The following is a 23,388-nucleotide window of genomic DNA, read 5'->3' as shown; positions in this document are numbered from 1 at the left end:
GGAAATTTGAGAGTTCTATGTGATGCCCTCAGTCATTTGTTTTCAAACTGTATTTCAGCAATGGGGCTTACATAAAGCATGTAACAGCAACGAATGACAGGTTTCTTTGGCAGCTCTTTTCAGGTGAAAGTATACAGCTTTCTGATTATAAAAGTAACATTTTCAGTGTGACTAAAAATTACAGAATATACAAATATATACTTAAAAAAGCCTTGAACCTCTCTTCTTTCTCCATCTCAAAAAAAACATTGTTAGGAAATTAGTTCAGATTATTTCGGACATATAAAAAGTAATGAAAATCAGATTGTGTTCATAAGTCCTGATTTTTAAAAATGTAATACAAGATAGTCTCTTTCTATGCCTATACATATAGACCCACCTTAGCTTTTTAAAGGAATAACTTACCATAAAAATCAATTGCTTAAAGTATATAATTTATTTATTTTTAGTAAATATACAGAGTTACGTAACCATTACCACATTCCATTTGCAGAACTATTCAGTCATCCCAAAAAGAACCCTCATGGCATTTCACCTTAGTTTTGAAAGTTGCATAAGACATTGGATGGTTATGCTACAATTTAATTAGCCATCCAGTTGATGGGTATTTGTTTCTAACTTTGAGATATAATTTCAGTGAGCATCATTAAACATTTTCCATTACTACCTTTATTAGTTGTTGGGATAAATAACCAGAAGGTGAATTGCTGGGTCAAGGAGAATGTACATTTTAAATATTGATAGATATTGCCAAATTATCCTCCAGCAAGGTCATACCAGTTTATATTCTCACCAGCAATGGATGAGTATGCTTTCAGGTGGTTTAAATCATATGTATATAAAGCACATTGTGGAACTTGTGAGTATACATCTGGGGAATTCCAGAGCAGTGTTTTAAAACCACTTACCTAAGTTATAGTTTATTTTTGTAACAGTTATCCCAATTCTTTATGGAAACATTATTGTTTAAAAAGGCAAAATAATATATAATACATAGCATAGAAAGGTTTCTTTAGAGAAGGCTTAAAATACTAGTTTCAGTTAGGAATACTGTTATTCATGATGAGAAGCAATAGCAAAATCTGTTTCAGGTTTTATAAACTCAATCTTTAGAATATTGTATTTTTTTGAGTACAGTTGACACAAATTTTTTTTTTTAGAGATTATTATTTCGTAGGGTAACCTGATTGTGTTTACCTTTTTTTTTTTTTTTTTTTTTAAATCAGGATATATCAACCCAAGAAAGCAACATATTAGGGGCATTCTGTGATATGAATGTAAGTATTTATGTTTTTCTTATTCTCAGGTTTATGGAAAATTTGGTTTTTTGTTTATATAGGTCTTTGAGTTTATTTTTATGTCACATCGGTATCTTTTCCCTATTGGTAATAAAATGAAAATTATTCTTGAAGAGTTTAAAAATATTTTTTTTCCCCTCAGGATGTAGAAGTACCATTGCATTTGCTTCGTTATGTATGTTTGTTTTGTGGGAAAAATGGCCTTTCTCTCATGAAGGATTGCTTTGAATATGGAACTCCTGAAACATTGCCATTTCTTATAGCACATGCGTTTATTACAGTTGTATCTAATGTAAGTATTGTTTGGAATTGGTTTTAATCTTGGGAATAATGTCTAGGATTTTAGTAACATGAATTTTATATCCAGAAAAGATAGGTTTTGAGTAATTTGCTGCCAGTACAATAATTTTTTTCCTGGATTATATTTTGAAAAAATACACAAGCCTTTTTTAAAAAGGTCTTATAATAAAAATGGAATTTGTATAAATTTTTTTTTGAATTTGTATAAGTGAATGAATTTAAGTAAATTTAGCCATTTACTGCTTCTTTGTAAAATAGAAGATAGGTGGCTGTTCAGAAAAGTCTTATCTTGATTTTAACTTCCTTGCCTGGGATTTTATACTGGGAAATTTTTGGCCTTTTAGAGTTTTAGTTACTTAAAAAGATGGTTAGCTTAGGGTACTACTATAGTGTGCCTGACTTACCTCTATGTTACAAGACCTAATATTTTTCTGCGTTTGTAAAGAAGATAATGATTTTATATGTTGTGAGTATCAGTTACTGTGAAGCACAGTAGATATGGAAGCAGAGATACTTTTTGTTTTATTGCACTTTGTTTTTTTGTGCTTCCCAGATACTGAGATTTTTACAAAATGATGGTTTGTGGCAGCCTGTGTCGAGCAAATCAATTGATACCATTTTTCCAGCAGCATTTGCTCACTTCGTGTGTGTCATTTTATTGACTCTTGGAACATTTCAGACTTTTTCATTCTTATATTTGTTGTGGTGATCAGTGATTACAACTCACTGAAAGCTCATATGATGGTTAGCATTTTGTAACAATAAAGAATTTTAATTCAGGTTTGTACATTATTTTTAGATGCTACTTCACACTTAATAGACTATAGTGTAATATAAACACAACTTTTATGTGCACTGGGAAACCAAAAAATTAATTTGACTTGCTTTGTTGTGATATTAGCTTTAATGTAGTGGTCCAGAACTGAATATCTCTGAGGTATGACTGTAATGAAATTGAGCACTATTTCATAGGTGTATTCACCATTTGCTTATTTTATGAGAAGTATTGTTAGTATCTTCTTCCACACTATGGTTTGCTTTTCATTCTCCTGTGTCTGGTAAGAGCTATTATTATTCCTTAATCTTAATGGTTTGTAATTTACCAAAGACGTTTTTTGTTAGGGTTATGTTTTCATTTGTGAATGAAGTCTTTCTTATCCTAAGGTCATGAAGTTATTTTCCTTATTCTGGGAGTCTTATTGTTTCACATTTTGATTACAGCTCAGTTGGAACTGATTTTTGTGTATGATGTGAGTGATCAAGATTAATTTTCCTTTTTTTTCCCTTTCTTTTTTTTAAAGATTTATTTATTTATTTTAGAACATGAGCAGGAGGGGCAAAGGGAAAGGGACAGAGCATCTCAAGCCAACTCTGTGCTGAGCACAGAGCCTGACGTGGGGCTCGATCTTACGACCCTGAGGTCATGACTGAGTCAAAACCAAGAGTCGGACCCTTAACTGACTGTGCCACCTAGTAGCCCGATTTTCTTTTTCTTACAGAGAAGCATTGGTCCTAACACTTTAGCAAAAGACAGTCCTTTCTTCTTTATTTCCCAGTACCATTTTTGTTATAAATTAGGTGTTGTCTTATGTGTATGGGTCTGGGATCTCTAGCATGTTACATTGGTCTCTTTTTTTAATAATCAGCTGTTTGCACACTATCTTAATTTCTGGAGCTTTATAACAAGACTTGCTGTCTGGTAAAACAAATTCCTACCTTCTTGTAATTCTACTTTTTTTTTAAAGGTATAATTGACATACAGTGTTATATCAGTTTGAGGTGTAGAATGTAGCAAATCAGTATTAGTATATATTGCAAAATGTTTGTCACAATAAGTCTAGTTAATATCCATCACCATTCATAGTTAACAAAATTCTTTTTTCTTGCCATGAGAACTTTTAAGGATTATTCTTAGCAACTTTCAAATATGCAATACAGTATTGTTAATTATAGTCACAATGCTGGACATCACCATACCCTGTCATTTTTAAAGAGTGTTTTGTCTCCTCTTGGATCTTTCTATTTGGAATCAATGCCTAATTTCTACATATAAACTTTTTGGGTTGCCATGAGTCTATAGGTCAGTTTGGGGAGAATGATCATCTCTGCAGTATTGAGTCTCCTTATCTGTAAATACGGTAAATGTGTTTTTATTTACATGTTCTTAAATTTCTGTCATAATTTTCTGTGTTTCTGTATAGATGTGTTACATGTCCTTTTTTCTTAACAATTTTTATTTTTATTTATTTTTTCTTTGAAGTAGGCTCCATGCCCAGTGTGGGGCTCGGATTCATGACCCTGAGATCATGAGTCGCATGCTCTACAGACTGAGCCAGCCAGGCACCCCCGATGATAATTTTTTTTTTATCATTTTATTTCATCATGATAAATATACTTTTCAGTCCCCATCCTCTAGCTCCCTCATCCCCCCACCCCCCTCCCTTCTGATAAACATCAGATCTCTCTAGTTAAGAGTCTCTGCTTTTGTCTTTTTTTTCCCTTTTTGCTCACTGGTTTCTTGAATTCCACATATGAGTGAGATCATGTGGTATTTGTCTTTCTCTGTTTTATTTAGCTTAGCATTATACTCTCTAGCTCTATCCATGTCATTGAAAATGGCAAAATGTCATTCTTTTTTATGGCTGAGTAATATTCTATTCTATATGTGCCACATCTTGATCCATTCATTTGTCAGTGGGCACTTGGGCTGCTTCCGTAGTTCGGCTATTGTAAGTAATGCTGCAATAAACATAGGGGTGCATATATCCTTCTGAATTAGTGTTTTCCTTTTCTTTGGGTAAATAGCCAGTAGTGTGATTATTGGATCCTAGGGTATCTACTTCTATCTTTAATTTGTTGAGGAATCTCCATACTGTCTTCCCCAGTAGCTGTACCAGTTTGCATTCCCACCTACAGTTGCATCCTCACCAACAATTGTTTCTTGTGTTTTTGATTTTAGCCATTTTGATAGGTGTGAGGTGAAATCTCACTGTAGTTTTGTTTCCCTGATGAAGAGTGGTGTTGAGCATCTTTTCATGTGTGTTGGCCATCTGTATGTTGTCTTTGGAGAAACGTCTGTTCATGTCTTCTGCCCATTTTTAATTGGATTATTTTTTGTGTGTATGTGTGTTGAATTATATAAGTTCTTTATATATTTTGGATACTAACCCTTTATCAGATATATCATTTGCAAGCATCTTCTCCCACTTGGTAGGTTGCCTTTTAGTTTTATTGATTGTTTCCTTTGCTGTGCAGAGACTTTTTATTTTGATGTAGTTCCAGTAGTTATTTTTGCTTTGGTTTCCTTTGCCTCAGGAGATATATCTAGAAAAACGTTGCTATGGCTCATGTCAGAGAAATTACTGCCTGTGCTCTCTTCTAGGATTTTTATGATTTCAGGTCTTACATTTAGGTCTTTAATCCACTTTGAGTTTATTTTTTGTGTATGATGTAAGAAAGTAGTCCAGTTTCATTGTTTTGCATGTATCTGTCCAGTTTTCCCAACACCATTTGTTGAAGAGACTGTCTTTTTCCCCATTGTATCTTCATTCCTTCTTTGTGAAAGATTAATTGACAATATAATTGTGGGTTTGTTTCTGGACTTTGTGTTCTATTCCATTGATTTATGTGTCTGTTTTTGTGTCCATACTATTGTGTCTGTACTGTTTTTTGTTTTTTAAAGTTTTATTTATTTATCTATTTTAGAGCACATGAGTGAGGGAGGGGCCGAGGGAGAAGGAGATAGAGAATCCCAAGCAGACTCTGCGCTGAGCGTGGAGCCTGACGTGGGTCCATCAGAGATCATGACCCAAGTGGAAACCAAGCAGATGCTCAACCAACTGAGCCACCCAGGTGCCCCCCAGTACCATACTGTTTTGATTACTACTGATTGGTAATACAGCTTGAAGTTGTATTACCTGGAATTGTTTCACTTCCAGATTTGTTTTTCTTTTTCAAGATTGCTTTGGCTATTTGAGGTCTTCTGTGGTTCCATACAGATTTTAGGGTTGTTTGTTCTAGTTCTGTGAAAAATGCTGTTGGTATTTGCATAGGGATTGCATTAAATGTGTAGATTGCTTTGGGTAGTATGGACATTTTAACAATATTTATTCTTCAAACCCGAGTGTGGAATATCTTTCTGTTTCTTTGCATTGTCTTGAATTGCTTTATAGAAGTTTCAGAGTGTAGGTCTTTCACCTCCTTGTTTAAGTGTATTCCTAGATATTTTATTATTTTTGGTGCAATTGTAAATGGGGTTGTTTTTCTTAATTTCTCTTTCTGTTGCTTCATTATTAGCGTACAGAAATGCAGTGGGTGGATTTCTGTACATTGATTTTGTGTATTTTAATTTTCTTGGATTCATTTATCAGTTCTAGTGTTCTGGTGGAGTCTTTAAGGTACTATGTATATAGTATCATGTCATCTGCAAATAGTGAAAATTTTATTTCCTCCTTACTGATTTTGATACCTTTTTTTCCTTTTTCTTGTCTGATTGCTGTGGCTAGGACTTCTACTAGCATCTTGATTAAAAGTGGTTAAGAGTGGACTTCTTGTCTTATTCCTGACCTTAGGGGAAAAGCTCTCAAGTTTTTCACCACTAAGTCTGATGTTGGCTGTGGGTTTTTCATATAAGGCCTTTATTATGTTGAGATGTGTTCCGTCTAGACCTACTTTGTTTTGAGAGTTTTTACAATGAATGGATGTTGTACTTTGTCACATGCTATTTCTGCACTTATTGAAATGATCATATGGTTTTTATCCTTTCTCTTGTTTATGTGATGTGTCATACTGATTGGCGAATATTGAGCCATCTTGCATCCTGGGAATAAATGCCACTTGATTGGTGGTGTATGATTTTTTTTTTTTTAATGTTTTGTTGGATTTGGTTTGCTAATAATATTGTTGGGGATTTTTGCATCCATATTCGTAAGAGCTATTGGCCTCTAGTTTTCTTTTATTATGGTGTCTTTATCAGTTTTTTATTTCAAGGTGATACTGGTGTCCTAGAATGAATTTAGAAGTTCCTTCCTCTTCTGTTTGTGGAATAGTTTGAGAAGAATAGGTATTAATTCTTCTTTAAATGGTTGGTAGAAATATCTGTGAAGCCATCTGGTCATGGACTTGTATTTTTGGGAGTTTTTGATTACAGATTCAACTTCATTATTGGTAATTGGTCTATTCAGATTTTCTATTTATTCCTGCTTTAGTTTTGGTAGGTTATATGTTTCTTGGAATTTATCCATTTGTTCTAAGCTGTCTGATTTGCTGGCATATAGGTTTTCATAATGTTCTAAAATTGTATTTCTTTGGTGTAGCGATTTTGTTTCTTTAGGTCCTTTCTCTCTCCCTCTCTCTCTCTTCTTTAAGGATTAGTGCTAGAGGTTTATCACTTTTGTTCACCTTCTCAATGAACCACCTCCTGGTTTCCTCTGTTCTTTTGTTTCTTTTTAGTTCATGTATCATTTATGTCTGCTCTGATCTTTATTATTTCCTTTCTTTTCCTGGGTTTGGGTTTTGTTTCTTCTTTTTCTAGCTCCTTTAGGTGTAAAGTTAGGTTGTTTATTTGAGATTGTTCATACTTCTTGAGGTAGGCTCAATGCTTTCCTCTTTTTAAATATATTTTTTTGAAGATTATTTATTTGACAGAAAGAACACAAGCAGGGGGAGCAGGAGAGAGAAGCAGGCTCCGTGCAGAGGAGGGAGCGCAATGTGGGGCTCAATCCCAGGACCCTGGGATCACAACCTGAGCTGAAGGCAGATGCTTAACTGAGCCACCCAGGTGGCCCTTAAGCTTCTGTTTTTAAGTAATTGCTTCACTCAAAATGGGGTTTGAAACCACAGTCCTGAAATAAACAGTTGCATGCTTCACTGACTGAGCCAGCCAGGTGCCCCTATATACTTCTCTTTTGCCGTATCCTCAAGATTTTGGACTTTTGTGTTTTCATTTTCATTTGTTTCTGTGTAATTTTTTATTTCTTTTGTGATTTTTTTTCCCCATTGATTATTTATTTTAAAGATTTTATTTATTTATTGACACAGAGCACATGCGCAAGCAGGGGGAGCAGCAGTGGGAAAGGGAGAAGCAGGCTCCCCACTGAGCAGGGAACCCAGTGTGGGGCTTGATCCCAGGATCATGACATGAGCCAAAGGCAGACAATTAACCGATGGAGCTACCCAGGCACCCCCATTCATTATTTAGTAGCATGTTATTTAACCTCCATGTATTTATGTTCTTTCCAGAGTTTTTCTTGTGGTTGATTTCTAGCTTTATAGCATTGTGATTAGAAAAGATGTGTAATATGACTTCGATTGTTTTGAATTTGTTGAGATTTGGTTTTTGGCCTAGTAAGTATATTGGAAGATGTTCCATGTGCACTTGAAAAGAATGTGCATTCTGTTTTACGGTGGAATGTTCTGAATACGTCTGTTAAATCCATGTCCAGTGTGTCATTCAAAGCCACTGTTTGCTTGTTGATTTTCTGTTTGCATGATCTGTCCATTGATGTAAGTGGAGTGTTAAAGTTCCCTACTACTATTATGTTTCTGTTGACTGTTTCCTTTTAGTTTTAATAACTCTTTTATGTATTTGGGTGCTCCCATATTGGGTGCATAAATATTTAAAATTATATCTTCTTGTTGGATTGTCTCATTATTCTCGTGTATCTTTCTTTGTCTCTTGTTACAATCTTTGTTTTAAAGTCTTACTGTTTTCTGATACAAATATTGCTATCTCGGCTTTCTTTAGATAACCATTTGCATGACAAATGTTTCTCCATTCCCTCACTTTTTAATTATTTATTTATTTAATTTATTTAATGAATGCGAATGGGGAAGGAGCAAAGGGAGAGGGGCAAGCAGACTCCGTGCTGAGCTGGATGTGGGGCTCAATCCCATCACCCCGAGATTGTTCTGAGCTAAAATCAAGAGACAGATGCTCAGCCACCCAGGCGCCCCTCCATCCTCTCACTTTCAGTCTACACATGTCTTTCAGTGTGTACTGAGTCTGTTGTAGGCAGCATTCTAGATGGGTCTTGCTTTATTATCCATTCCATCACTCTGTGTCTTTGATTGGGGTGTTTAATCCATTTACGTTCAAAGTACTTATTGATATGTATTTATTTCCATTTTATTACTTGTGATTGTTTCTATAGTTTTTTTTCTGATTCTTTCTTCGCTTGTGCTCTTTCATGGTTTGTTGGCTCTAGTAATATAGTTGCATTCCTTTCACTTTATTGTTTGCGTATTTATTATTGGTTTCTGACTTGCGGTTGCCATTAGGTTTGTATATAACATCTTATGCATATAGCAGTCTGTATCAAGTTGATGGTCATTTAAGTTTATTTTTTAAGGTTTTATTTAGTGAAATAGAGCAGTTGAGCACAAGTGGGGGGAGGGGCAGAGGGAAAGAATCCTCAAGCAGACTGTCCACTGAGTGAGGAGCCAGGTGTGGGGCTTGATCCCACGACCCATGAGATCATGACCTCAGTTGAAACCAAGAGTCGAACAGCCAATCAAAGGAGCCACCCAGGTGCCCCTTAAGTTTATTTTAATGGTTTTACTTTTTTAAATTTTAGATTCCATTATAATTAAAATATGTTATATTATTAGTTTCTGCTTAAGTTAAATCCCTTCTTTACCCTTCCCTCAACGTTTTAGGTATATGGTGTCATATTTTACATCCTTTTTTTTTTTTTTTTTTTAAGATTTTATTTGACAGAAAGAGCATGAGTGGGGGGAGGGGCAGAGTGAGAAGCAGACTGTCCACTGTATAGGAGCCTGATGTGGGGCTCAGTCCTAGGACCCCTGGGATCATGACCTGAGCCAAAGGCAGACACCCAACTGACTGAGCCACCTATGCTCCCCTGCTTTTATTTTTCATACTCACTTATGGTCTTTACTTTTTATTCCAAGAGTCCCCTTTAATATTTCTTGTAGGTCTGGTTTAATGGTCATGAACTCCTTCAGTTTTTGTTTGAGAAACTCTTTATCTATTGTATTCTGAATGATGCCCTTGCCTAGATAGAGTATTATTGGCTGCAGATTTTTCCCTTTGAACACTTTGAATATGTCCTGACCCCTCCTTCTGGTCTGCAGAGTTTCTGCTGAAAAATACGCTCATAGCCTTACAGGTTTCCCTTGTTTGTAACTGTCTCCTCTTCCTGCTTTAAATTTTTTTTCTTTATTGCTAGTTTTTGCCGTTTTAATTACTGTGTGTTTTGGTGTCGAGCTCCTTGCATGGAATTTGGGGTGATCTCTGTGCCTCCTGTATCTGGATATCTATTTCCTTTCCCAGATTAGGGAAGTTTGCAGCTATTATTTCTTCAAATAAATTTTCTGGCCCCATCTCTATATTCTTCTGAGATCCCTACAATTCAAATGTTGTTATGCTTGATGGAGTCACTGAGTTCCCTAAGTCCATTCTCAGCTTGCACAATTCTTTCTTCTGCTTTACTCAGCTTGGTTTCTTTCCATTACTCTGTCTTCTGGGTTATTAATTCATCCCTACGCTTCCTCTAGCCTGCTATTTTTTCCACCAAGTGTATTTGAAATTTCATGTGTTGTGTTCTTGATCTCTGATTGGTTCTTTTTAATCTCTTGTGTTAAGGGTTTCAGTGATGTCCTCCACTGTTAACTCAAGTCCAGTTGGTATCTTCATGATCATTATTTTAAGTTCTCTTTCAGGCATGTCTAACTGGGTCTGGAGCCTGCTTAGGATTCTCTCTCTTCCTCTCCCTCTGCCCCTCGCCTCTGCTCGCGCTCTAAAAAAATAAAATTCCAGACTTCAAGTTCTCCTGGTTTTATGAGCTCTCACTTTCAAAGGCAAATGTTGAAAGCCAGTTTTATTTTGCCTTTCTTTGTGCCACTGGCTCCCTCCCTAATGCCATTGGCTCCCAGACCACATCTTTTCCCTTCTTACCTACTTTGATGTGGTCTCTTCCCTATCGTTACTTGTGAGTTTGTTCTGGAGGTGTTTCGGTTTTCTGGGTTTTCACGGACGTGTTATCTAGTTGTATCTGTGCAACTAGGAGAGCTGCTGTCTTCTCAGCCTCCTCCAAGGTGTTACATGTCTTTATTAGATTTCTCATAGACATAACATTTTTTGGAACTGTTCTAAGGAGAACTTTTTTTTTTTTAAAGATTTTATTTATTTGAGAAAGAGTGAGGAGGGGGAGAGGCAGAGGGAAGAGGCAGACTCCCCAACAGGGAGCAGGGAGCCCAACGTGGGACTCGATTCCAGGACCAAAGGCGGGCGCTTAACCAACTGAGCCACCCAAGCACCCTGAGAACATTTTTTTAAAGATTTGATTCATTTATTTGTGGGAGAGAGAGAATGAAAGAGCAGGGAGGAGGGTCAGAGGGAGAGGGATAGGCAGGCTCTGCACCCTGCTCAGCAGGGAGCCTGATGTGGGGCTCAATCCCAGGACCCCAGGATCTCAACCTGAGCTGAAGGCAGACGCTTAACTGACTGAACCACTCAGGCACCCCTTTGGGAGAATATTTTTGAAAATTTATTATTTGTTCCTAGTAATAAATAAAATATGTGCATATATAATATAGTTTGTGTATGTACATGTATATGCGTGCGTATTATTCATATTAACCTCATAAGCACCAGTTCTGCCAAACCAGTTAATTCTAGAAACATTTATATGAAAGGTATTTTGGATTTTCTGCTCACATAATCATGTTTTCTCAGAGTAATAATGTTTTTAATTGCAATATAGTTGACATACAATGTTACATTATTTTGAGGTGTATAACAGAGTCCTTTGACAAGTCCATATGTTATGCTATGCTCACAAGTGTAGCTACCATCTGTCACCGTTGATACAATCCCATTATAATATGATTGACCATATTTCCTATGCTGTACTTTTTATCTTTGTGACTTATTCCATAAGTGAAAGTTTGTATTTCCTACTCCTCTTATCCCATTTTGTCCATTACCCCACACCCCTCCCCTTTGGCAACCACCAGTTCTCTGTATTTATGGGTCTGTTTCTGTTTTCTATTAGTTGGTTTGTTTTGATATTTAGATTCCATGTGTAAGTGAAATCATAAGGTATTTTTCTTCCTCTGTCTTATGTCACTTAGCATAATACTGTGTAGGCCCATTCATGTTGTTGCTTATGGAAAGATACCATTCTTTTTTATGGCTGAATAATATTTTATTATTATATGCGTGTATATGTGTATATAATTAATTTTTTGAGGAACCTCCATACTGCTTTCCACAGTGGCTGCACCAGTTTATGTTCTCACCATCATGCATGAGGTTTCATTTTTTCCACACCCTACCAACACTTAATTTTTTTTTTAATTTAAGATTTTATTTGAGAGAGAGAGAGAGTGCAAGCAGGGGGGAAAGGGAGAAGCAGGCTCCCCACTGAGCAAGGAACCTGTCATGGGGCTCGATCCCAGGACCCTAAACATGAACTGAGCCAAAGGCAGATGCCTAACTGACTGAGCCACCCAGGCACCCTTAATTGATCTCTTTGATTCTTGTCATTCTGACAAGTATAAGGTGATAACTCATTGTGGTTTTGATTTGCATTTCCCTGATGATTTTTAGTGATGTTGAGTGTCTTTTCATGTGTCTGTTGGCCATCTGTATGTCTTCTTTGGAAAAATGTCTGTTTGGACCCTCTGCCCATTTTTAATCAGATTATTTTTTGTGTTGTATAAATTACATATTTTGGATATTAACCCTTTGTCAGGTATGTCATTTGCAAATTTCTCCTTCCATTCAGTAGGTTGCCTTTTAGTTTTGTTGATTATTTCCTTCACTGTGTAAAAGCTTCTTATTTTGGTGTAATCAGAATAGATTATTTTTGCTTTTTTTTTTTTTTTTCCTGAAGAAACATCTAGAAAAATGTTGTGGGATGATGTTCAAGAGATTACTGCCTATGTTTTTTTGAGGAGTTTTATGGCTTTAGATCTCACATTTAGATCTTAAATCCATTTTGAATTTATTTTTGTGTATGGTGAGAGAAAGTGGCCCGGTGTCATTCTTCTGCATGTAGCTGTCCAGTTGTCAAAACACCATTTATTGAAGAGACTTCTTTTTTCCTCATATGTCCTTGCTGGTTTTGTTGTGGACTATTTGACCATATATATATTCAGGGTTCAATTCTGGATTCTCTGTTCTCTTCCATTGATCTGTATATCTGTTTTTGTGCCAGTACTATATTGTTTTGATTACTAGAGCTCTGTAATATAACTTGAAGTCTGGAATTGTGATGCCTCCAGCTTTCCTTTTCTTATTTTTATGGCTATTTGGGGTCTTCTGTGGTTCCATACAAATCTTAGAATTATTTGTTCTAGTTCTGTGAAAAATGCTGTTAGTATTTGGATAGGGATTGCATTGGATCTGTAGATTGCTTATGGCCATTTCAGTGGTATTAATTCATTCTTCCAATCCATGAAAATGGAATCTTTTTTGTGTCCTCTTCAGTTTCTTTCATCAGTGTTTCATAGTTTTCAGAGTACAGGTCTTTCACCTCCTTGATTAAGTTTATTCCTAGGTATTTCTTACTTTTGCTGCAATTACAAATGGAATTTAAAAAAATTTTTTCTGCTACTTTGTTAAGTAATACTGGTTTTAATGCTTCATTTTTAGTGTTAACGACTTTTATTTTATACTGTCTAGGACTTTCTGATCAATTAGAATTAAAGGTGTTCTTGTTTTATTCCTAGTCTTAGAAGGAGAAGTTTTAACATTAAACCATTAGTATAGTGTTTGCTATAAAACTTACATAGGTATATTTCATTAGAGTGGAACCATACATTCTTTATTTCCAAATTTATTTTTAAGTTGTGTCCCTTGCTTTTGGTAAGGCTTAGTATTATAGCTTGTTGTTTGATAATTTGCTTAGGATTTTTATTCTTATCTGATACTTAAGCCATTAATTATGAGAATAAAACTATAAAGTAAGCATATTTTGAAATGGCTTGGAGTATCATGGAGAAAAAATTATAACTTACTATATTTTAGATTGCGGTACTTACAGTAAGTTTAATTCAGTAAATTGTTGATATTGTAATCTATAAAATGTTTCCTTAGATGGATATTGAAATGACTAGAAATCACAGGTAATTTGGTATTTTTTAGAAGAAAGGATGGGATTTTGTATTAAAAACTAAGATGTCTTATAAAGCTAATTTACTGCTATGTTATTTGTGGTGCTGTCATACAAAGAGGTATGGAGTATCATGTAGTAAGATGCTATTACCTGGATAGGTAGGTAGTAGTCCCTTTTCAGCAAGGCGGTAATACTCTTTAGATTGATTTTATGTATGTTTCAAAAATGTATATAGGTTACTTACTTGATATGTGTGTAATCATGTTTTTTAGTTTATCCTTTTAAAAATATGTAAAATGTATGTAGTTTTAAAACCAACAAAATATTAAATGTTCTTGTTTATAGTTACAGTGACTTGTATTTCAAATAATCATTACACATTAATGTTATATTTATGTTTCTTTATAGATTAGAATATGGCTACATATCCCTGCTGTCATGCAGCACATTATCCCTTTTAGAACCTATGTTATTAGGTAAGTTTATAAAATCTTTTCCCCTTGATTAACAATGTAATACATTTAAATAGTTCATAACATAGTGTAGAATTATGTTGTTGGAAAGTCTCTTGTACTCATATCTTCTAGAGAGAATTTTAATAAACAGTTTAGTGTATAATATTTTTTATGCTCATGCAGGCTCATATTTAATGTTTACTTTTAAGCAATTTGTGGTGGACCTTTTTTCTTTTTTAAAGATTTTATTTATTTATTTTTAAAAAGATTTTATTTATTAGAGAGAGAGAGGGAACACAAGCGGGGGAGTGGGAGAGGAAGAAGCAGGCTTCCTGCTGAGCAGGGAGCCTGATGTGGGGCTCGATCCCAGGAGAGCTCGATCCCAGGCATCATGACCTGAGCCGAAGGCAGTTGCTTAATGACTGAGCAACCCAGGCACCCCGGTTTTTTAATTTTTAAGTAGTACCTACACCCAGCAATGGGCTCAAACTTAAAACCCCTTCCTAGATCAAGAGTTGCATGCTCCACCAACTGAGCCAGCCAGATTCTCCTAGACCTTTTTTTGTTTTTCCTCTTTTTCATGAATTTATAAAGAGTTAACAGTGGTTACGTGGTGTTCTGTATGCAGTCAACAAAGATATGCTAAATACTATGTACTAGGCATTGGGGATATAGCAGAGAAGAAAGGATTTCTCTTTTTGTGCAGTCTCTGTATCAAATAAGTAGATGATACAGTTTATCAGAAAGTCATGAATATTACAGAGAAAAGTTGCAGCAAAGGTGAATTGACAATTTTAGAGGGTAGGTCACAATTTTAAATACGGGGTTATAAAAGGCCTAATTGAGAAGGAGGAGGTGACATTGGAGTTTAAGTCTCAGTTTAAGAAGGAAACCTAAGAGTATGGAGAAAGAATTGTATTGATTAGAGTTGGAGTATGAACTGTTGAGTTCTAAGATTGTAGTTTTTGGTAATTTTTATGAGTTCTTTATACTTTTTCTCACTCATTTGCAAATATTTGAGTGCCTGTTTTCCCATTATATTTGAGTTTTTGGAGAATGTATCATGAAAAGAATCAGTGATGAATCCTATGCAAGTAAGTAATGTGATAGAGGGGAGAATAGGAGATCTTTCTGAGAGGTGGCATCTGAAGATCATGAATCAGCTAATCAGATGATAGTTGGAAGAACATATTCCAGGTAGAAGGAACATAGGATGTAAGCTGTGATGTTGTAAAGAATATGATATTAAAGAAAGTAGAAGCAGACTGTTGTGGAATATAATGTGTAAGGGGGACTAATTATGATACGAGGTTGGATAAGCAAGGACAGGTTATTCAGGACCCTAAAGCCAGTATGAAGAGTTTGGATTTAATTTTAGCAAAGGGAATCTATTGAATGGTTTTCAGTGGTGAGTCATGATGATTTTTAGAAGATCACTTTGGCTTTTAAATGGATCATAAATTGTAGGATTGTTGGAGTAGAAGCTGGGAGACAACTGAGAGGTTAGTGTAGTAGTCCTGGAAAGGAATGATGGTATGATGGTTACTGGTACGAGGATTGTTTATGGTGATTTTGAAAATTGAATTGATGTAAGTGAAAATAAAACGGACAAGACTGGTGATTCTGGGTTTTAAAGGGGGTAAGCATCACTTAAGTCCTCCACCTCAGTTTCCCTTTTGTGTTGTAGCATTAACTGAGATGTGAAAGACTGGGAGAAGCTTCCAGACTTAATTTTGAGATGCCTGTGGGACATTTAAGTGGCACTGGTGAATTGGGAATATAAGATATAATTAAGAGCAGTATCATTAATTGAGTTATCAGCATAAGGACAGCAATTATTAAACACCTCATGGAAGTGAATGAGAGGTTATCTGGGGAGAGAATCTAGAAAGTGAATACAAGTGTGTTGAGGATAGAAGCCTTTGTATCAGTTCGCTTTTGCTGTGTAAGAAAACAACTGCTAAATCTTAGTGACTTAAAATTTATAGCCATTTATTATTTCTCACAGTTCTTGGTCTGACTAGTTCCTTTGTTCTGTGCTGACTTGGCTGGAACTGCATGCTCTAAGGGTAGCACCTTACTCATATATCCTCTGGTTGACAGGCTGATTGTTACTGGAAGCGGAGGCGAGTTCCTATTCATCTTGCAGTTGGCTAGATGTTAGTTGAGGCATCAGCCGTGTCTCCTTTATCCAGCAGCCTAACCTGGGTTCCTTTTCTTGGTGATGGAAGAGTTCCCATCAAGAAAGGGCAACCTCAAAGGCTTTTTAAGCTGTTTATGTCACATCTTTTATTGTTCCATTGGTCAAAGCAACTTTCATGGCAAAGCTCAGATTCAAAGGAATAGAGAAATAGATGACACCTCTTGATAGGAAGAGTGGCAAAGTTGTATTGCAGAGACCTCTGTGTAAAGTGATAGGAGTAGTTTGGGGCCATTTTCCAATCCATTACAAACCTCAAGGATTACTAATGTTGAAAGGTTGGATAGAGGAGGAAGAACTAACCAAATAGAATAGACAGGACCTGAGGAAAGCCAGTGGTTTGTGATGTTTGGAAGCCAAATAAGACTAATTTTTAAGATATGCACATTTTAAAGAGTTTTGGCTGTGTGGGGAGTAGCTGTACTGTTACATATGAAAGCAGCAGGAGCTGTATTCATGACAGGTATGAGAATAAAAAGCTTCACTGGAGGTGCAGAATCCAATGTTAAATGACTTGGCTCTTGGCAGTTTCTGATTCAAGTTGGGCTCAGCAAAGGGCACAGTACGTCAGGTCACAATCTTTGAAGCATCACTAGAAATAATTTAAATTGTGAATTTCAATCCTAGGATGTCAGGTTCTACTTTACTAAACATTTTGGAGGTGTGGAGCAAACAAATATTATTGAATTATTGAAGGATCTTTAGGAATATTTTGCAAGTTTTTATGTTTTATTTCTGAATCGTTTAAGGTATTTATGCAAGCTCTCTGATCAGGAGTTAAGACAGAGTGCGGCTCGAAACATGGCTGACTTAATGTGGAGTACAGTGAAAGAACCACTGGATACAACATTATGCTTTGATAAAGAAAGCCTAGATCTTGCATTTAAGTACTTCATGTCACCGACTTTGACTATGAGATTGGCTGGACTAAGTCAGATAACGGTAAGCTATATTTATTTGAGTCATTTTTTATTTGCCTTCTACACTGTCATCATCATCATCATACCTGGAACACTTATGTGAGGCATTGTGGTAAGTATTTTACATGTGTTACTTTGTATGGTCCTGATAAATAATTTCAGTATTTTCCTTATTTATTTATTTTAAAGATTTTTAAAAATTCATTTATTTTGAGAGAGAGAGAGAGAAAGAGCACGAATCGGGGAAGGGGCAGAGGGGGAAGCAGGTTCTCCATTGAGCAGGGGCCCTGATGTGGGTCTCGATCCCAGGACCCTGGGATCATGACCTGAGTCTAAGGCAGACGTGTTTAACCGACTGAGCCACCCAGAAGCCCTGCAAATAATATTTTAAATAGAAATATATATTACTGTCTTGGGGATGAGATGGGGAGGAAGACCTGGTATCCATGAGTCTGTATTCTTGCATAGTGGCAATTTGCTAGAACCAAGTAGTTAGCTGAATCCTTTAGAATGGATATGCTTTTTCTAGTATACCAAGGTCTTCTGGAAGTTTACTCCTTTGTAGTTCTTCCCTGTTTTTGTAGTGTGTTTTATTCTTGAAGTAACTAGATTTTACCCAGGTATTGGACTTTGTAAATATTGAAAATACTTGACATTTTTCTAAAGTACATCTTAAATGAATTTATTGAGGAAGTCTTTCCTTAAATTTTATGTCTGTAGTGAGTACCACTTGCTTGCATTAGATTTTTTTATTTTCCCCTTATTTAGCTTTGTTTTCTTGTTTTTTTCCTCATGTACTTAGTGGAATAAAGCGTGAGTATTACTGGTAGGATGAAATTATTTATTTTAACATGATAAAGGAAATAACCAGACTAATTGGTAAGTGTGTGTGTGAATCTCATTGTCTGTCTTACGTTTTATAATTTTCATCTGGTTATTGATTTTATATATATATCAAACCATGTTTCTTGACAGTTGGTAACATATCAGAAAAAATTTGTTAAAAAAAAAAAACCCTTTAATTTCTTTTCTCTAATTATAGAATCAACTTCACACCTTCAATGATGTATGCAATAATGAATCCTTGGTATCAGACACAGAAACGTAAGTAAGAACATTAATTTATACATAAGTATCTCATTTTATTGTGCAGCTGCTTATATGGTAAATAATAATTGTGACTATTAGGTTTGAAGTGTTTGCTAGGCCTTCTTTGCCTTGTGGCTTCATTTGTATAGTCTTGAATAAGCTTTCAGAACAGTGTGTTGAAACATTTGTTTTTTAAAAGGTATACCAACACGTAGTATTAGTGTCACAAAATGCAGAAGGGTACTATTCATACGGGAAAATTTAGTAGTAAAGAATATGGTATTGATAGTTTTCAGAAAGCACACTTGATGCCGATAATGTGAAGACCTCATTCAACACATTTTATGGGGGAAAACCAAGTTAATGATGTTCATGTTTAGAAAGAAGTAGTTGTTATAGCTTAGGGCTTTTCAGTATTTATTTATTCCAGTATTCCATTTAGGTGCTTGTCCAGTATAGAAATCCATTTTTAAATCTCATTTGGTTAGTAATATCTTTTGCTTGAACAGAGTTGTATAGTTTCAAGGTGTTAGAAAATTCATAATTATATGAATGAGTCATATTTTGCTTTACTCTTAACTTTTGTGCATTGATTTTAGTTCTGCCTTATGGAGTTAATCTCAGTTGAACCCAACTCTTCATGAATTTGAAAGCCAAAGATGGTGTCTCTTTACTCTTTTTCTTCTCCGGGCTAACGAGTTCTTATTCTTCCAAAATATGTTAGGGTGTTTAGATGTATTACCAGACCGTTCTTTCATCTCTGCCAACGTTCTTTGTTGATTATCCTCTTAAAAGATGTTGCCTGGAATTGGTCATAGCTTTATAAATTCTGGGTCATACTAGGAGTGCTATTTCCCACTGTACTATATTACATAGACTATATCCAGTATGTAAAACTACAGCTCTGGATTTCCCTTTTAATCCTTTAGTGCTGCCTCCTCCCTAAGACTGCCTAAGAGAATGTTAAATTTGGCAGTGCAGTAATCACCCCCCACCTCTGCCAAAAAAAAAATCTTGGAATATCAGTACAGTAACTTCACATGTCCAGGCTAGCTAGGTCTTTATTTTGCTGACACAGTGCATAGAAAGTAAGAAGGAATTCCATTAAAAAAAAAAAAAAAGAAAACAGGTATAGGCTGCCTGGGTGGCTCAGTCGGTTAAGCGTCTGCCTTCTGCTCAGGTCATGATCTCAGGGTCCTGGGATCAGGTCCTGCATCAGGCTCCCTGCTCAGCGGGGAGTCTGCTTCTCCATCTGCCCCCCCCCCCCCCCAACGTGCTCTCGCTCTCTCTCTTTCTCTCAAAAATAAATAAAATCTTTAAAAAAAGTATAAGGGGGGCGCCTGGGTGGCGCAGCCGTTAAGCATCTGCCTTCGGCTCAGGGCGTGATCCCGGCGTTCTGGGATCGAGCCCCACATCAGGCTCTTCTGCTGGGAGCCTGCTTCTTCCTCTCCCACTCCCCCTGCCTGTGTTCCCTCTCTCGCTGGCTGTCTCTGTCAAATAATAAAATCTTTAAAAAAAATAAAAAAATAAAAAAAATAAAAAAAATAAAAAAAGTATAAGGAATATGTATTCTAAAGACATGATAAAGAAAAGAGGGAGGAGAGTCAAAATTTTGAGGAATAGTGGGTAGAGGTAGTTCAAATTGAGAAGAGAAGAGTTCTTACAATGTGAGAATATTGGAACAAATAGAAAAAATGTGATAAATATTGTTACAGCCTATGAATTGTGTCTCTCCTTTTTAGCAATTTTATTAAGGTATAGGTACTGTAACTATCATAAAATTCATGTTTTTATAGTGAATTTTAGGAAATTGACAGGGTTATGTGAAAATCATCGCAATCCAGTTTTAGAACATTGCCATCACTCCCGAAAGATCCCCTTTGTCAATTTGTAGTCAGTTCCTAGTCTTAGTCCCACTAATATACTTTCTTTCTATAGATTTACCCATTTCGGACATTTCATATGGATGGAATTATGAGAGTCATCTTTTTCATTTATTCTTTCATGATACTATTCTTTTTGAGGCTCATTTATGTTGTGGGGTGAAATAGTTCTTCATTCCTTCTTATTGCAGAATAGTATGACATTATGTAGATACAGCATTCTGTTTTTCCATTTACCAGTTGTTGGCTATTTTGATTATTTCCACTCTTTGGTTGGTATGAATAATGCTCCTTTATTTTATTATTTTAAGGATTTATTTAGTTCAGAGAGAGCTTGTGCCCGCATGTGAGCGGGGGCGGGGGGGGGGTGGGAGGAGAGGGAGAGCAGAGGGAGAGGGAGAGTGTCTCGGGCAGACTCCTCACTGAGCATAGAGCCTGAGGTGAGGCTCGATCTTTTGACCCTGACATCATGACCTGAGCTGAAATCAAGAGTTGGACACTCAACTGACAAGGACCCGGGCGTCCCCTGTATAATGGTCCTTTAAATATTTGTGTACCTTTTCATGGAAATACGTTTCATTTCTCTTGGTAAATAGGAGTATAATTGCTGGTTTGTATGCTCATTTTATGTCTCACTTGTTAAAAAAAAATCATCAAAATGTTTTCCAACATAGCTGCATCATTTTACATTCCTACTAGTAATGTATTGAGGGATCCAATTTCTTCCCTTTCTCAGCAGGACTTGTTATTATCTGTGTTTTTGATTATAGCTATGCCAGTGGGCATAAAGTAGTATTTCATTATGGCTTTAATTTGCATTTCCCTAATTAATGATGTTGAGCATCTTTTTATATGGTTACATGCCATTCAATTTTGTGTTTTGCTTTTGTTGAATTGTTTATGCATTTTTTGGCCCAGTTTTTAATTAAATTGTCTTTTTTATGTACTAGCATAAGATCTGTACTACAGATCTGTACTACAGAATGCTCATGGGTGCTTAAGAAGACTATTTCGCTTTTCTCCCATCTTTCTGTGCTACCGTAATGATGCACATGAATGTTCTGGCAGTTGCTCTCAGGAATATTAACAATGCCAAAAAGAGAGGCAGGTTCTAATTAGGCCATGCTCCAAAGTCATCTTCTGGTTTCTAACTGTGATGATGAAGCGTGTTTACATTGGTGAATTTGAAATCATTGATAAGCACAGAGCTGGGAAAGTTGTTTTGAACCTTACAAGCAGGTTAAACAAGTGTAGAGTGATCAGCTCCAGATTTGATATACATGTCAGAGATCTAGAAAAATGGCAGAATAACCTGCTCCTGTCCCACCAATTTGGTTTCATTGTACTGACAACTTCAGCTGGCATCGTGGACCATGTAAAAGCAAGATGAAAACACCCAGGAGGGAAAACACTGGCGTTCTTTTTCTAGGGATGTAATACATATGTGCAAATAACATGCCTCAGTGGACTCTTGCGCTTCCAAAAAAAAAAAAAAAAAAAAGCATCTGTTTAAAATTTTTTTTTTTTTTGCTATTGTATGGAGTGTTGTATATAGATGTCTGTTAGGTCTAATGAGTTTGTCGTATTGTTTGTCTTCTGTATTCTTGATTTTCTGCCTAGTTCTGTTGAGAGTGGGTTATTGAAGTCTCCAATTCCATTTAATCCTCATTTGGTGGATTCTGTGTTTGTGAATTTGCCTGTTTGCTGCAATTTATTTCTCACCCCCAAATCAATACTTGAACTGCTTTGTGTACATGCACAGAACAGTAAAAAATTGGAGTCTCTCAACATACACATTCCCAGTTGAAGTCAAACAGGGTGATGCTCTGCCTTCTTGTCTTAGCGCTGTACAGAGGCGGCCAGAGGATGGAAATAGTAGCAGTCAATGAACTGTAGTGCAAGAAGCTCCAGTTCTGAGGCCATCTGAGTAGAAAGTGAATCCCAACTCTAGGTTAGTGGGACAGTCTCAGGCATGTCACCTGAACACTACTGAACCTCATTTTGTAAGAGAAAAAGTTGTTTATAGGACTTAAGATGAAAGTGTTTAGTATTAGCTAATTTGGTGCAGCAACTTTATAGAACTGTCATGAGCAACAAAATTGACCATATTGTCTTTATTTCACTTCAGTTGTGTGTATTTATGTGTGTATGTGTGCGTGTATATAATGGGATACTGTTCAACCATAAAGAAAGAATGAAATCTTGCATTCATGACAACATGGATGGACCTTGAGGACATGACAGTAAGTGAGATAAGTCACACAGAGAAAGACAGATACTGTAGGAACTCATATGTGGGCTTGAAAAACAATAAATCCAAGCTTGTAGTGACTGTTACTACAAGCAGGGGTGGGGAGGGAGTGAAATGGGTAAAAGGGCTCAAAAGGTATAAACTTCCAGTTAAAAAATAAGTTGGGGTTGTAACGTATAGCATGTCAACTATAGTTAGTAATACTGGACTGCGTATTTGGGAGTTGCTAAGAGATTAGATCTTAAAGGTTCTTATCACAAGGAAGAAATTTTTTTGTAACTGCATGGCAATGGATGTTAACTAGAGTTAGTGTGGTGATCATTTCATAATATATACAGATATTGATCATTGTTGTACACTTGAAACTTAATAAAATGTTGTATGTCATGGTCTCTGATGGCATTTTTACAGAAGGGGGAAACCTCCCTTGCCTTACCCTTACTGAAATGGGAGCTTCAAGATAAATTTTAGTTCTGTGAAATGCATGTCTTTAAATAAGTTTTGCATATGGGTAGTAGACCAAATTGTGTACGTAGACCGTGTAAGATTTGCATTTAATCAAACTTGAAGTCTTCCAGTCAAAGGCAGATGGCAAGTCACATTCTTGTACTGAGTCATGCTTCTAAAGAGAACCCATGCAGGTGATGCTAATGATATGTTCTTCTTACCCATTAAAGCAGCAGGTGAGAATAATTTGAAAAAGGATTCAAGGGTTCAGTATTAGCTAATTTAGTGCAGTGGCTCTATATAGTATAACTGCCACAGAGAGTAGCAAGAATTGGCTGTATTGTCTTTTTCTCCCTTCAGTTCTTTTGCTTTTTGTTTCATGTATTTTGGGACTTTTTTTTAGGTCCGTATATGTTTATAGTTGTTATATGTTCATGATAATTTCATCCTTTTATCAGTATA

The 23,388-nt window shown here is 36.0% G+C and overlaps 1 protein-coding gene across 9 annotated transcripts in view; it reads left to right on the top strand.

Annotated features, from left to right (window-relative positions):
• USP34 (ubiquitin specific peptidase 34) overlaps positions 1-23,388 on the top strand; it is a 239,393-nt gene that overhangs the window by 54,004 nt on the left and 162,001 nt on the right. For all 9 annotated transcript variants that reach the window (XM_026485129.4, XM_044377919.3, XM_048222672.2 and 6 more), the window contains exons 4-8: positions 1,227-1,277; positions 1,441-1,590; positions 14,090-14,157; positions 17,086-17,278; positions 18,299-18,360. In XM_026485129.4, coding sequence (XP_026340914.1) covers positions 1,227-1,277; positions 1,441-1,590; positions 14,090-14,157; positions 17,086-17,278; positions 18,299-18,360 — 524 coding nt within the window. The remainder of the gene's footprint in view (positions 1-1,226; positions 1,278-1,440; positions 1,591-14,089; positions 14,158-17,085; positions 17,279-18,298; positions 18,361-23,388) is intronic.

This window comes from Ursus arctos, unplaced genomic scaffold, assembly GCF_023065955.2.
Source record: "Ursus arctos isolate Adak ecotype North America unplaced genomic scaffold, UrsArc2.0 scaffold_8, whole genome shotgun sequence".
NCBI lineage: Eukaryota > Metazoa > Chordata > Mammalia > Carnivora > Ursidae > Ursus > Ursus arctos.
The sequence above is the reverse complement of the archived record's forward strand: the minus strand, read 5'-3'. Positions and strand labels throughout refer to the sequence as shown.